Consider the following 16,583-nt stretch of genomic DNA (forward strand, 5'->3'; position numbering starts at 1 on the left):
TAATGCACATAGTGTCTGTTGATTTAGTTCAACGTTGTTTGAAATTTTCAACTTAAAACCTCCAGCTGCTCCTGAGATATTACAGGAGCATCATTTTGTCAACTTGAACGCAATTAGCGTCTTTTGATTCAGTTCAAAATTTAGTTTCAACCTAATCCTTAGTCGTTCTTGAAATATTGCAGCTATGTCATTTTGACTACATGGATGTATTTAGTGTCTTTTGCTCTAGGTCAACTTCCCCCTCCATATGCTCCGAAAGTTTCAGTTCAACACTCTTAGCCGTTTATGGGACATTGGAGATACGCTTTTTTGACAACAGGGATGCAAATAGCGTCTTTTGGTTTAATTCAACATTCCCTGAAAGTTTCAACTAAAAACCCTTGGCGGTTCTTCAGATATTGAAAATCAGTCCTTTTGGCAAACTGGATACACATAGTTTATTTAGGTTTAGTTCAACATCCCCCTAAACATGCCTTGGAAGATTCAGTCTATTACCCTCAGCCATTCCTGAGATATTGAAGAGACGTCTTTTTAGCACCTTGGATGTAAATAGCGTCTTTTGATTTAGTTTAACATTCTCCTAAAAGTGGTCTTAAGACAATTAGCCCCTCCTAAGATATTGAAAATACGCCTTTTTGACAACGTGGATGCACATAGTGTCTTTTGATTTAGTTCAACATCCGCATCAACATACCCTTTAAGTTTCTACTTAATACCCTTACTCATGCCTGAGATATTGCAAATACGCCCTGTTCACCATCCCAATGCATATAGTGTCTTTCGATTTAGCTCAAAATCTCCTGAAAGTTTCAACTTGATACCCTTATCCCTTCCTGATATATTGTAGGTCCGCTGTTTTGTCAATCTGGATGTACCTAGTGTCTTTTGGTTTAAATCAATATCCTCCTCAATAATCCTTGAAAGTTTCAACTAAATGCCGTTGACCATCGCTGAGATATTGCAGATACGCCCTTTGGGCAACTTAGATGCACATAGTTCCTTTTGATTTAGTCCCATATCCGCCTCAACATGCTCTTAAAGCTCCAACTTCATTCCCTTAGCGATTCTGGAATATTGCAGATACTCCTTTTTGACAAAATGGATGCACAGAGTGTCTTTTGATACATTCCTCGTTTTCCCAGTAATGTAACCTGTATGTAAAAAATGGGCAAATTTCCTAATTTAAAGCCCCTGCCTCGGGGTCTTTGGGGAATCTTATCCACCTAGGAGATATAGTTATTGCACATTTTGACTATTTTGAACCTAATCGCTATCTCAAAATTTGATCGGTGTTGGGAGGGAGAGGCAGCTAAGAAGGGCTGCGGAGGGGGGGGGGGGGGGGCTGGTTACCACCGATCTTTTTAGACCCTAAAAAGGGCACTAAAAGTTTCAGTTTCGTATCGAATGAGTTCCCTATGAAGTTTCTGCGACAACTTCTTCCATACGAAGTGGCCTGGTAAAAAAAAAATTAATAACAATTAATAGTAATACACCTAACGTAAAACAAATGCCACCAGAACATTTAGTAACCTTCCTGGGTAGATGGTATGCTGTATATCTTTCCGGTTCATATTCTGATTAAATAAAAAAAACAAGTTTTTTTTAACTGAAAGTAAGGAACGACGTTAAAACTTAAAACGAACATAAATTATCCCGTATATGAAAGGGGCTGTCACCTCCTCAACGCCTCGCTCTTTACGCTAAAGTTTTTTATTGTTAAAAAAAATAGAGTTGTGACAAAGTCAGCCCCTTTCGTATACAGGATAATTTCTGTTCGTTTTAAGTTTTAACGTCGTTCCTTACTTTTAGTTAAAAAAACTTGTTTTTTTTTATTTAATTTTTGTACGTTTTTGAATTAATGCAGGTTTTGATTTTGGCTCACCGTACATGAATAATTAAAAAAAAATTGCATATTAATTTTACTTTTATTTGGTTAAATGGCTTTCTCGAAACTTGTTTAATTTTGTTTACGAACGTTTTTATTAGTAATAAATATACGTAACTTACGAATTAACTTACGTAACGAACTTCTATATTCATAGATTTTTAATACGTACATTAGGGGGTTCGCCCCTAGTCAATACCTTGCTCTTTAAGCTAAAGTTCGAATTTTGTCCCAATCCTGTAAAAATGACTTCTTAATCACAAAGGCCGTTAATTAGAATAAATAGCTCTTATGAAAGTACTAGAAAATATTTGGCTTAAAGAGCGAGGTATTGACTAGGGAGTGAACCCAATCATAGACGTAATATTTTCTGTTCGTTTTAAGTTTTGATGTTGCTCCTTACTTTCAGTTGAAAAACTTGTTTTTTCTTAAATTTAATTTCTGATCTTTTTCTTTAATAACGATGGGAAATCCGGTGCCCCCTTCATAGCAATGTCCCTTCCCCCATGAAAACTTCCTTCATGGAAAGATCCTCCCATATAGTACCATAGTACCATAGGTACTTGAAACCACTACAGTAGGGTTCTCTTATACGCTGAATGTGATGGTGTGATTTTCATTAAGGTTCTATAACTTTTAGGGGGTTCCCCCTTTTTTTCTAAAATCAGCCAGATTTTCTCAGGCGCGCTACTTTTGATAGGTAAGACTAAACTTGATGAAACTTATATATTTGAAATCAGCATTAAAATTTGATTCTTTTGATTCATTTATTGGTATCAAAATTCCGTTTTTTAGAGTTTCGGTTACCATTGAGCCGGATCGCTCCTTACTTACAGTTCGTTACCACGAACTGTTTGACAGTACTTCATTTTCTTGAACCGTGTTTTAGTTAGCACAATAAAATAAAATTGACTTCTTATGCTAATAACTTATGACGAGAAAAATTTAAATTAATGAACATGAACATCTACAAATTTGGAATCAGCGTAAAATTGATTCTTTTTATTTGTGTATTGTTATTGGAATTACCAATTCTTAGCGGTTCGGTTTCAATTGACAAGGATCATTCTTTAATAACCGCTCCTTTACATGATCGGTTTAATATTAGCCTCATATTTTGACCAACAAGATCAGTAGTGATCGAAATTGGAAGCCATATGAGCTGTACTTTAAATGCAATTTCAACCTCATTTGTAATTAGTGATCTCAAAAGGCATCAGTTTTCAACTTTGGCGAATGCCAAACACAATATGTAACATATGTTCTTAAGGTGTTTTAGTTTTGAACCTCCACAGTGTTTATATTTGTTTCGTAATCAACAAGCTCAGGAATCTGGGCTTGTTTTTTTTCAAAATATTTTATTTTTACTTGTATAGTTTTGGCCTTTAGTAGCCATTTCGGGACCACATATCTCTTAGTCCCAACTTCGATTTAGCATAAGACAGAAGTTCCAAACATGGCCTTGCTATGATTTCAGATATCAGTAAACCATATCCTTTTAGGAGAAATCTAAGTCACCAAGGCTAGGAATAAGTGAAGTTGAAAAGGTGAAGTTGGGTAACGAAAAGATTGATCAGGTGGCTGAAAAGCTTCACTTACCTTGGTAGTAATATTAGTAATGACGATGGGGGCAGTGAGGATATTAAAAGTAGAATAGCCAAGGCTCATAGTGTTTTTTTTTTCACAGTTAAAAGACGTTTTGAAAAATAAGAAAATCAGTCGGCAAACAAAAATTAGTCTATTAGAAGGTACGCTGATGACAGTAGTCAAATATGGCTCTGAAGCATGGGCGCTCCGAAAAGCGGATCAAGATTTGCTCGATGTTTTCCAGAGAAATTGTCTACGGATTGTTCTGGGTACCTGGCTGACTGACCGTATTTCAAATTGTAGGCTTTACGAAACATGTGGTTCAATCCCGCTCTCTAGGGCTATAATCGAAGAAAGGTTGAGATGGCTTTGGTCGTTCTGTGGATGAAGGATGACAGATTGCCGAAGATCGTCCTTTTTGGCCAACTGCCTAGGGATAAACGAAAAGCAGGTCGTCCTCGTCTGGGGCGGAAGGTTGCCATAAGAAAGATTCAGGGGAAATGAGAACTTCCTGGGAGGGTGTAAAGAGGAAGGCTTTGAAAATTTAGGTTTGAACCTTGGGATGAGGTTTAAAAAAATGGAATTAACATCTCATTCAGGTTTTTATATTTGACTGTATGATTGTGCTTGATAGTTCTAGACATTGTTGAGCAGGAGCGGATCCAGGATTTTTTTTTGGGGGGGGGTTTACCAATTTTTGACTTTTTCGGGGGGTTTTATTAATTTTTGACTCAGTTTTCGACTAATTTTACTGATTTTTACCTAGGTTTTACTAATTTTCGAGTTATTTTCGACTCGGTCAAAAATTTCGGGGGGGGGGGGGGGTTCAAACCGGGTACCCCCCCCCCGGATACGGCCTTGTTGTTGAGTGTTTTTTTTTTTTTTTGAGACGAACTTGAGTTTATCTGTTGTTTAGTTTGCGCCTCGTTCCTTTCAGGAGACTGTATGTTTGTCTACAATTTAAAACGTTTTAGTGAACTTTTTAGTGAGTTTTTATTCTAGTCAGCTATGTTGCTTGAGGACCATCAAACCCTTACAACATTTTATTAAGTAGTAAATACTATTTTAACAGATTATGAAATGATCGTGTGACTGGAACGGTGTCAATAAGGATCACATTCACCTGGCCCTTTTAGTTTTTTTTCCTTGTAGAGATTGTGTCATACTATTGGGCATAACACATGCTTTTATTTTACAAACAGTTTTAAACAAAGGTCCAATTATGCAAGTTTAGTATTCATTACGAAATCCATAGGGAATTCATATAACGTATACTAAAGTATGCTGCTCACTGTTTGATACTTAAAAGCAAGTTACAAAATGATCCTGGAAGTACTAAGCCTGTTTTGTAGTCTTGTACTTTATATTTCCACCGGCGGTCTACTGGTTTCGGTTTATATTTGGTTCTGATTCACTTTCCGTATCAGCCATTCAGCTGCCGAATCGAATAATTCCGCCTGTATTTCTTTCTGATTAAGTGTCACAGTACCTAATCAACTTCTACTGAAAAGAAAAAAAGAAGATTCAGGCTCAAAACGAATCCCACCGCTGCTATCCTCTTGCGGGCTATATTGTAAGTCTTGTCTAAAAATATAATCTCTTAATCCGTTTCTGTATGATAAACACACGGCTCTTTACCGTGCGGTTTCTTAACCAAGCTGATAAGTAGCTAATAGCAGGACTTCTGCTTTCGATTTCTTATTATTAAAGACCCTCGGCAGTTGTGTTTTTCTTTTCAAATATAAATTTGGTAATTATATTGCTGTAGACTTTCATGAATAGGAAACTAAAATAAAAAAAGAACAGAACAAGGCAATGAATATTTTAGCTAAGTCTCAAGTCGATTTTAATGTAATAAAATAATTAAGAGGAATCTCCTCCATTCTGATCTAATGTTATTTTCCTATCTTAAGCAATGCTCAATGTCTTTCTCAGGAATTGGTATTTATTAGTGATAATTTCCGTGTTTTTAATCCTAAGCATGGCCAAAAATAGTTATGAATTACTTTTTACAAAAATACTATTGGTAATTATTGAAAAAAAAAATTATGTTTTCTTTTTTGAAATAAAAAGTTTTTAAATTTTTGGAATGAAACTCTATTTTCAAGGCCTGACTCAGTGTATAAACGATCTAAGTCTCAATTCTAAGCTGCAGAATATCGGTTACGCACGGCAAAAGCAATTGAAGTGCTAAATCAGTGGGAAATGAGCATTGTCGAAGCTGCGGACGGACTCCGTGCTATTAGAAAGGTGGTCATGTTGAATAATTTTTGAATTGGAATAATTCAAAGATTTATAATCTCTTTTATTCGAGAACCAGTGGGCCAATGGCCCCTTTTCATTGCGTGCTAAGTGTAAAAATTGAAAGTTTTTAAGAATAAAATGAGAGCCGGGAGCATTCATGACGTCTGATCAACCAAGAACTATTTTTGTGTCATGACCGCCCAACATTTAAAAAAAAATGTGTTAATATTCTTCTCTTTTTAGTCTTCAGTATAAGAGGTGAAAATATGCTTTGCTAATGTGTGTTAGAAGCTATAGCTCCGAGGGTTTTATAAATTTTCCCCCCTTCTTTTCTAAATTATATACCTAGATAATTATACAGTTTAAAACTGATTGTAAAATTTAAGTTTCACTCATAGTCGCAAGTAGTTGTAGTCGCAAGTAATCACAGTTGCAAGTAGTCACAGTCATAGTTACAAGTAGTCACAGTCGCAAGGAAGTAGTCGTAGTAAGTAATCACAGTTGCAAGTAGCAGCAGTCGCCGGTAGTCTCAGTCGTAGTCGCAAATAATACTGGTTAGTAGTCGCAGTTGCAGGTTGTCACAGTCGGTAGTAGTCGCAGTCGCAGAAATATGTAAATAGTGTCTTTTTCTTAGCCCAGTGTCATCCTCGATATGCCCTGAAAGTTCAATTTAATATCCTTAGCCTTGGCAGTAGTAGTAAAAGTAGCAGTAGTACTAGTAGTTGCAATAGTTGTAGTAGCAGCAGTAACAGCAGTAGTGGTAGTAGCATGCACGTAATGTCTTTTGGCTAGTTAAACGTCCTACTCGATACCCCAGAAGTTTTAACTTAATACCCTAAACTGCTCCTGATATATTGCTGACATCCCTTTCTGACAACATGAATGCACATATTGCGTTTTTATTGAGTTCAACATCCCTCTGAATACCCCTTGAAAGTTTCATTTTGATAAGACGTTCTACCCTTTTTTTATTTTCCCGGCGTTGTCAGCTCATTTATTAGTTTACTAACGTTTCTCTCCACAAACATGAAATGAGAGGGATGCTACGTGCTTTCTTCGAAAACATTTTGGTGTAGTTTCCCTAGTGGTAGATCTACTTTCATCTGCTAGTTGTTCAACTTCTTCTCTTGTTGAATCCAAGTGTTGGGTACATTAAATACAAAGGGAAAATACCTCTCTCGTTAGAAACCGGTCTTCTATGATTATTCAGCGGGAAACGCCTAGGATGGTTGGTATTTGGAGAGCTCGCCGCGTGTTACTTTGGAGATAGTTCCTGTTGCGTGGTGTGGACAAAGTTGCATTTCTGTTTGTTAGGGCACTGGCGTAACGAACCATGCTTGCACAGGTTTGGGTGATCAAACTTGCAGTTATGACTCTTGCTCTTATTAGCTGGATAAAACTTGCAAGGATGAACATAAGTACAAGCTTTACCTTTGCTGCATTTTCCATGAAGAAAATACTTGCAAATCGTCCTTTTCTGTTTCTGTTCTGTGTGTGGTCGACTAGTACACTGTGAGCGACTTTGTTTAGAAACGCTTTGTTGTTTAAGCTGGTTGGCAACATCACCTTTCAACTCAGGTACCACAAGATTTAGCAATAGATCTATTTGCTTTTGTTGAAGCTGAATGATTTTGTCTTTTTCGGCCATAGCAAGGCGGAGCTGCATCAACTCTACCTGAGCAAAATCTTGATCTGTAGAGCAGTCGCCTCCGTCGTCTAAAAGCATCGGTTCGAGAATTATCTTAGCTGCAGGTTCTTTCTACGTAGATTTAGGGGATAAAAATAATTCTTAATCCATCACATTTCGGGGAGGAAGAGTTGCCTGCCCTCTCCCATCATCACCATCGGTTTGTAGCTTGGCAGCCAATAATTTCATTCGTGCTTCAAGGTCTGCCTTTTTCCCGGACGTATCTAGTCTATGTTTTTTGAGAAGAACGCGCAGAATAGCTACCGTAAGTTTTCCGATGCTATTCGGTGATAATACGGCCAAATTTATTTTGCCGTTTTCCGGCATATTGAACCGTAACAGTCGTGGCAACACTTTGCGGCTTTTTCCTTATACTACGCAATTTGAAAAAATAACCCTAAATGTTCCTTATATCAAACGGCTTAATTTAATCCAAATGTTGAACTAATTCGATATTTTTTTGGTGGTTTCCCTGCAAGAGAAGTAAGGGAAGCGTTGATGGCTGTTTACCTTGTCCCCGCAATTTAAGGGGCAAGCCCAGTGGGTACCATGGCTCTTGCTAACAAATCTTCACCCCTCTTCTGCTTACTTTTTTTCCCATCTCAATCGCAGCGTAATTCACTACACATATCGTATGTCCAATTTTTATTCGTACTGCTTGTCTTGATGGCTATTCTCCAATATTATCACTCTTGACCTTGATCTTAACCTATATCATATAGGTCACTGCTATGAAAATATCAATAAGAAAATCCACAGTCCCAAGGGAATTCTCACTCAATTTGAAATGCTGATTCAAATTAAACTCCTTTGGTCACTGAATTAATTATTTTCAAAATATTGGCTGTAGGTCAAGAAGAGATTATAATCCTTTACAAATTTTTAGTGATCGGTTAAATCCAAAAATAGGTCTTAACACCATAAACTCTGAACCTACTTAGGTTCTAGTTACATGAAGAATATTAGGTAGGGGGTATTTCATACAAGTACCTTTTTTTTTCAAACAGTTCATGGTAACAAACTGTAAGTAAGAAGCAACACGGCTCAATAGTAACCGAAACTCTAAAAAAGGGAAGTTTCATATCAATAGAAATATTAAAAAAAAATAGCCTGAGAAAATTTTCCTGAATTTCAAAAAAAGGGGAGATACACACACCTTTAAGGTCAAATAATCTAAAATGTGGAATTTTGTATTTTTTTTGCCAGAAGAATGATCATGGATGCGTGATTGATTTTTTTCCCAGGGGTGACTCGTATCGAATCTATGGTCGTATAACATAGGGAGGGGGCTCATTTGAACGGAAATTAAAAGCTATAGTGCTCTTTTTAAGGAACCGAAAAGATTGGAGGGCTCCCCTCCCATACTCCCTTTTTCCCCAAAATCGCCTGACCAAAATTTTGAGGTACCCATTTTGTTCAGCATAGTTGAAAGGTCCCAAAACTATGGGTTTGGAGATAGCATGGCCCTCCATAGCCCCTGGGGATAGATCCTTAAGTTATAAAATGTGTCCATTGTGTACATACAGTATTTGTTATCGGGAGGTACACAGATTTTTGGGGGGGGGGTATTTTGTACGTAATTTGGTTTTCCATGGAGATAATTTTCTGGGACGAAAATTTCTGGCAGTGAACTTTCCAGGGAAAATTTTACACATGGTGGATTTGACAGAAGTCCGATAAGAAATTCATTTTATTTGTCTTACTTTCTCTTTGCCAACACAATTTTGCAATTTGTGATGTTTTGGGGCTATTGTCGGGGGAAATATTCCAGTGTGTTATAATTTCCAGGAAAAATGACCACGGAAGGGGGAATTTCCGGAGTGATCGAAAAATGATTTCATTATTTAAATGAAACTATGCTTGGAGAAATTTTTCAGACTGAATTGTGTGCAAGAAATTTTACGGGGGGGGGGTATTTTCAGTCAGGATGGAATTGTTCGGATGGAATTTTACCGGGGTGGGGTGTATTTTACGTGGGAGTAACTTTCCACGGAGGAGTTTCCCATGAGGGGATGGAATGTTTCATGGAGGGATAGCCAGATCTACCGGATGTTTTTGAAAAACGGTCAGAAATTAAATAAAAAACAAGTTTTTTCAATTGAAAGTAAGGAGCAGCATTAAAACTCACAACGAACATGAATTATCTCGTGTATGAAGGGGTTGTCTCCCTTCTCAATACCTTGCTCTATACGCTAAAGTTTGACTGTTTGTCCCAATTTCTTAAGAACGACTTCTGAAATACAAGGGGCGTTTAATTAGAATAGGAACTTTTTTAGAAGTGCTAAAAACTTTATAGCGTGAAGAGCAAGGTATTGCGGAGAGAAAAATCACTGTCAAATCAGACCAAAAATGTCTAAAAAGTTTACACTAACTTGATATGATTGATAGTGTTTATACCCCGATATAATCACTTTGTTTACAGAGCTGTTAATTAGTTTGTAATATTTGTATGGATGAAACGCTTGCTCATTGCCCTGTTTAAATTTCAGGATCAAGTGGGCAACTCTTAAATTGGCACGAAAGAATAGTTGGTATTTGTGGAGTGGGCTCAGTTGTCAGAGTCATGACCGACAAGCTTAGTGTGTGATACTTTGTCAGTTTCTTTATTTTAGTTGTCCGTTTGGGATTTCCTTTTCATCTTTTGTGTTCGTTAAGGCTTTCTTGTTAGAAAGCCATAATTATTATAAGAACTTGCATACTTTTTTTTGTATTTTCGTTTTTAGCCTTTTCCTTTTTTTCAATATTAAAATGTGTTCTCCATCTTGTTTTTTCTTCTTTTTTTTTACCTGAAAATGCAACTTGACCAAGAATGATTTTCCTTTAAAAGAGGACATTAGATAGTGGGATTTTAGCACAAGAGAGAAATTAGCAATCATATATTCCGTAAATGGATTTAGGTTTTTATTAATTTTGTTTGTTCAACGGAATAGTTCATACACTGTAAGTACCTTCGTCACCATGAAGTTGAAGTTCCTTCCCAAAGAGCTGCAAGAATGTGTCGGTTGAAGCACAGTTTCACAGTAATTATGGATGCATATGCAGTGACAATTCTATGAGAAATATGGCCTATTAGAAGTTGTCGGGCGTGAGAGAGAGAGTTGAACCGATTAGGAGGCCAAGATAGGTAATACTTTCAACTGGTTGAACCATAGAGGGACGAGAGTCAAAAATAAATAATTTTTGAGACCACACTGGCTAATCATGACAAAACAAAAAAATTTCAAAGAAGAGAGAAACGAGGGAAACGAGAAGAGAGAGAAGAGAGAAAGCAGAAGAAAAAAAATATGCTAATATGTTGTTTAAAACCTCCGCTCAACCGTCTTCAGTCCAGAATAATAAAAAAAATACAGATAAAAGTCCAAAGCACAATATAAAAACCAAACCTCAAAATAAACACTGAAACTGAAAATAATTCTTTGCGATTTTTGTTTTGTCAGATTCAGATAGGGGACAGGGTTGCTTTCACGCCAGTTGAAAACGAGGAACTGACACTTCTCAGTGTTAAATTTAATCCCAAGGTAGGCTGTATGCTAAGAATGTGTTCCTCGCCCTTATTCTAAGCAAATTTCCTAAATAGTAAAGGCAAGGCGACGAAAGTAATGACTTAAAGTACAATAGGTGTATATCAATACCATTGCTGGTGCTGCAGGTCTTGCACTAACCAAAAAAATTAATCATAGGCAGTGCTACTTGCGCTGTCTAAGTAAAGAACGATGTTGGCACAATGTTTTATTTATTTTTGGTTTTAGACCTGGACATTTCGTATAGAGGGGATTGTCTTAGAAACGTGAAAAAGGGCTCATTGGATTGGAAATTGAGAGGGCTAGTGCCCTTTTTAATGTCAAAAGTGATTGGAGGGCAACTGCCCCCCCCCCCACGTCCATCATTCCCCCAAACACATCCAATCAAGATTTTGAGATAGCCATTTTGTTCAGCGTAGTTGAAAGGTCCGGAAATTCTGTGTAAGGAGGACAACCTCCCCCCCCCCCACAGCCCTCAGGGCAAAGGTTGTAAGTTATGCCCTGGGTGTAAATAAGGTTTTTAAAGACAGGGTGGTCGTATATACTTCCTAGGGGGCTCATTGGACTGGTATTCAAAAGCTCTAGTGCCCTCTTTAGGAGTCAAAGTAATAAGAGGGCAGCTACCCTGCCCCCCCCCCACAAAAAAAAAAAAAAAAAACAAAAAAAATAGGTCGTATTTTCCCGATATGCATCCAATAAAAATTTTGAGATAGACATTTTATTCAAAATAGTCCAAAGATCATATAACAAGGCTTTTGGGGTTGAAACAAACTCCTAGTGTCTTGGGGTAAGAGTTTTAAGTTTTGTCCCGTGGGCGTTTAAGGCTTTTATGAAAGGGATGGTTGTATAAGCTTTAGTTGATGCTCACTGGGTTGAAAATCTGAAGTTCTAGCTCCCTTATAAGAGTCAAAAGTAATTAAAGGCATCTTGCCCCCCCCCCCCCCGAATACCCTTCTTTTCACCACACGCATCTGATTGAAATTGTGAGTTAGCTATTTTGTGCAAATTGGTCCAAAGAACAAATAATAATGCCTCCAGGGTTGAAACAACCCCCAGAGTTATAGGGTATGGGTTGTAAGTTATGCCCTGGGAGCATATAAGGTTTATTATGGACTTCGTGGTTGTATAAACTTAAAATGGGGCTCATTTCATGAGCCCCATTTGTTCGAAAGATTTGGAACAAATCTTTGTTCCAAAGAACAAATAACAATGCCTCCAGGGTTGAAACAACCCCCAGAGTTATAGGGTAAGGGTTGTAATGTTATGCCCTGGGAGCATATAAGGTTTTTATGGACTTCGTGGTTTTATAAACTTAAAATAGGGCTCATTTATTTGAAGTTGGAAGTTATAGTGCCCTTTTAAGAGTCTAAATTGATTCGGGAACAGCCAGCCTCCATCACTTCTCCAAACACACCCAATCAAAATTTTGAGATAGCATTTTTGCTCAGCGTAGTTGAAGGGTCTGAAAATTATGTCTTTGACGATGACTATCTCCCACAGCTTTCAGGTCAAGGGTTGTAAGCTCTGCCCTGGGGGCATATAAATGTTTTATAAAAAAAATTAGTAGTATATCTTTCGGAGGGGGTTCATTGGATTGATAACCGGAAGTTCTGGTGACCTATTTTTAGAATCAAATTGATCAGAGGGTAGCTACCCCCATCTTACCCCCCACACGTCGTGTTTTCCTGAAATGCATCCAATACAAATTTTGAGATAGTCATTTTATTAAAAATAGTTCAAAGATCTTATAACAAAGCTTTTGGGATTGATACAAACCACCAGAGCCTCGGGGCAAGGGTTGTGACTTATGCCCCGGGGACATTTAAAGTTTTTATGGAAGGGACGGTCGTGTAAACTTTTGAAGAGGCTAATTTGATTAAAAGTTGAAAGTTCTAGTTCCTTTTTAAGAGTCAAAAGTGATGGATTTCAACTAGCCCCCCCCCCCACAACTACTCTGTAAACCAAACGCATCTGATTGAAATATGAGAAAGCTTTTTTTGTTCAAAATAGTCCAAAGAACATATAACAATGCTCCCATGGTTGACAAATGCCCTGGGGTAAGGGTTGTAAATTATGGCCTGGGGAGGTACAAGGTTTTTATGGAATGAGTGGTCATATAAACTCATTTGATTTGAAATTGGTAACTATAGGGCCCACGCTCATCATTTCCCCCAAAAAATCCTAACAAAGATTTGAGACATCTATTTTCCTCGGCATTCTTGAAAGTTTCAGTAATTATGCAGTTCACCCCCCGCCCCGAGCCTCAGGACAAAGGCTGTAAGGTAAGAAATTTTGTCCACTGTTTACATATAGTATATGTTACTGAGAAAAAGTATGCGTCTTTGACTTCTACTCTCCCAAAATACTAAGGGCAGTAAGGTGAGTCTTTCAGAAGATGTTGAGGGGAGTATTGAACTAAATAAAAACATATTATGTGAATATGGATTGTCAGAAGGGCCTAACTCAGGAATGACTGATTATATTAATTTGGAACTTCCAGGAAATGATAGGAAGAAGATCAATTGCCCAAATGGAATGGCTTATCACATCGAAAGGAAACTTCAGGGGCATCATGAGTATGTTTAACTGACCAAAAGGTAACATATACCTGCTACTACTGTCACTATTACTACTAATACAGCTCTTTTGACGCTACTAAGTCCTTAAGACCCTGTCGTTAAGACTGGGAATAAATGAAGCTGAAGAGGTAATTTTGTGTATAGAGAAGTTCGTTGTGTAACGACCAAGATAAGAATATTGGAAGCTATAGTGGTCAAGTTGGTTCTGAGGCGTGGGCGCTTCAAAAGACGGAGGAGGATTTGCTTAATGTTTTCCAGAAAAATTGCCTATGGATTGTTTTGGTTACCTGACTGACTGACCGTATCTCAACCACTAAGCAGTACGATGTTGGTAAATCCCACTTTCAAGGGCTATAATGAGAGAAAGGGTGAGATGGCTAGGATACGATATGCGGAGGAAGGATAACAGATTGCCAAAGATAGTCCTTGTCAGCTAACCGCCTAGGGTCAAACGAAAAGTAAGTCGTCTCCGAATAGGATGGGTATGTGTCCCAAGGAAAGACTTCAGGGAAGTGGGAACTTCTTGGCAGGGTGTAAAGAGGGAGGCTTTAAATAGATTGGGATGGAGGTTGAGAGTGCATAGCTGTGTTGACTTCAGGTGGCTTGTTGCTTCAGCAAGTTGTTAGAAGTAGTAGTAGTAGTATTTTAAGCAGTGTGATTTTACTTTTTTCCTACCCTTCTCAACAGCGTAGCAGCAAAGTGAAACAAGACTAGTCGATGTTTTAAAAATAAGAGCTGTCCCAAATAGCACTGATGTCCCTCCCGTCTCAACCTTTTAAAAGCCTTGAGTGTCATTTGCTTTTATTAAAAAGTAAAATCCCGATCAAAGTTAAAATTACAGGAAAGAAAAAAGACACTTAGAGTATTGTCATCTGTGATTTTCAATTATATTTTAATATTTTTAAAGTTCATTTTTCAGGACCCAATCTTTTAATGCATTTTCTTTTTTTTTAGAAATCCGGGGCCCCCCGGATTAGTGTTTTTCATTAGGATCTCCTTGGTCGGGTACCTTATGGGCGCAAGTCTCAAATCGTTCCAAAATAAAGTTTTCTGTCTTTTTTTTTTCTGGGAACCGGCATTTCTTTTGATTTTTTTCTCGTGCATTGGAGTCCTCATGGCCCAAGGACTTAAGAATATAAGTTTTGTGCTGATAAAAAAAGCTTCTGGTGTTTTCGAGCTCCATTATCAAGGGGACGGTCTCCCAAATTAACTTTCTTTTACATTTGGTTCTTCTCGGCCCGAGGGTTTGCGGCTGGAAGTTTCAAACTGACCAGGAACGATAACATTTTTGGTCCATTTCCAGGCCCCCTAGCACAATCTTTTCTCCAAAAAGATGCATTGTCTCCTTAGTCCGAGCAATGGTCCTTGAAGGTTTAAAGACAATTACGAAAATAGGCTTTTTACGGACTGCAATTTTGAGGGAGCCAGTGCATCGAACTAATATTTTCACTTGGCTAGGGACTCACGATTTGTCCAGTAAAACCTGTTACTGACTTTACCTTGTGGGAGGGGGGAGCCAATATTTTTATTTTGTTCTTCCTTGACCCAAGGACTTTAGGATATAAATGTTGAACTGATCATAAAAAAAAAGTTTTTGACTCTTTTCAGACCCCTTTTTGGAGGAGACTATGTCACTAAAATAACATTTTCATATTAGGCTCCTCTTGGTTCAAGGATTTGTGGTCACAAGTTTTATACCGATTGAAAGCAACAAGGTTTTCGGGCCTTTCCAAGCTCTATAGTACCCTCCCCCTCCCAAACGGAATTTTTTGTCCCTCAACCCTGGCAGTAGGGGTAAACCTAGAGTTGCGGGTTTGGGTGGGATATAGAATATGCCGAGAAAATCATTTAGTGTGCCGATAAACGCAGAAAAACAAGTTAAATTAAGACGCCCAAAGTTCTAAGGCGTTGGTACTGCGTCCCCCACTCCCCACTTAGCTCTGCCCCTGCCTTGCAGTGATCTCCGAAAGTTTCAAGCCCATTGGAAAAAATTGACCATAATTTTTAAGGGGACCCATGCACTAATACTAAAGTTCTTGTTGAAAAAAGGTGTCCACTTGGCCAGAGACGTGCGGTTTTGAGTTTCAGGGCGTTTAGGGCGATTTATTAGCCTTTTGAAGGGCTCTGTTGTCAGGATAGTCAAAATTTGTTTTCTTTTTTTGTGAATTGGGGTCTCCCTGACTCAAGTACTTTCAAATATAAGTGTCAAGCCAATCAAAAGTAACATTGCATTTATTTTTCGGAATCCGTGTCCCCAATCTATTTTTTTTTTTTTTAGTATATGAGGGTTCCCTTGACTGAAAAACTTATGTGTGCAAGTTCTAAGCCAATCTGAGAAAAGGTTTTTAGGTTTTTTTTTTGGGGGGGGGGTCTGACATTTTTTTTGTTTTTGTGCAGCAGGATTCCTTAAACCAAAAGTTTAAAAGATATAACATTTGAGCCTATCAAAAGATATAGTTTTCGGACCCCATTTTGTTGAGGGCCGTGCGTTCAATTTTTTTACGTTAGGTGCTTCTTGGCCCAAAGAGTTACGGCCGTAAGTTTGAGACTGCTCAACACTACAGGTTTTCTGGTCTATTGCAGAGCCCACTGACAGTCTTATCTCCCTAACGAAAAATTTGATCTCCTTGTCCTGGCGACTACTCGTGAAAGTTTCAAGCCAAGTTGATTTTTTCATCATTTTCAGGTCCCATATTTGGGGAGCCCAGGCCCTAACTTAAATAATTTTCGGTCTATTTTTGGGGAACCCAGTTTTCTACTCATTTTTTTTTATCTTATGCATTGACACCCTCGTGCCCCAATGGCTTCAGGAAATGATTTTCAAGCGAGCTGGAACAATAGTTTAGCCCTTTTTGAGGTGCCCGTGACCGCAAATTAAAAAAGTGTTTTTACGTCAGGGTTCCCATGGCCCAGAGACTTACGCTTTAATTTTCAAGCCTTTCAAAAGTACACATGATTTTGGCTCTTTTGTCACTCCCCTTTTCCGAGGGATCCAGTATTTTTCTTATTTCATCTTCTGCCTTTGAGTCCCATTAGCTCGGGGACTTCAGGGTCAATTGAGAAAAAAAGTTTTTCGGCTC

General features: G+C 38.0%; 1 protein-coding gene across 1 annotated transcript in view; it reads left to right on the top strand.

Annotated features, from left to right (window-relative positions):
- The window catches only part of Arpc5 (Actin-related protein 2/3 complex, subunit 5), a 29,958-nt gene extending 19,794 nt beyond the window's left edge, over window positions 1–10,164 (top strand). The window contains exon 4 of the mRNA XM_089104341.1: window positions 9,893–10,164. Within this exon, the coding sequence (XP_088960467.1) occupies window positions 9,893–9,990 (98 nt within the window). The 3' untranslated portion in view covers window positions 9,991–10,164. The remainder of the gene's footprint in view (window positions 1–9,892) is intronic.
- The last annotated feature ends 6,419 nt before the right edge of the window (window positions 10,165–16,583 follow it).

Source organism: Artemia sp. Qi Xiang Cuo, chromosome 18 (genome assembly GCF_049724085.1).
Source record: "Artemia sp. Qi Xiang Cuo chromosome 18, ASM4972408v1, whole genome shotgun sequence".
NCBI classification, from domain to species: Eukaryota; Metazoa; Arthropoda; class Branchiopoda; order Anostraca; family Artemiidae; genus Artemia; species Artemia sp. Qi Xiang Cuo.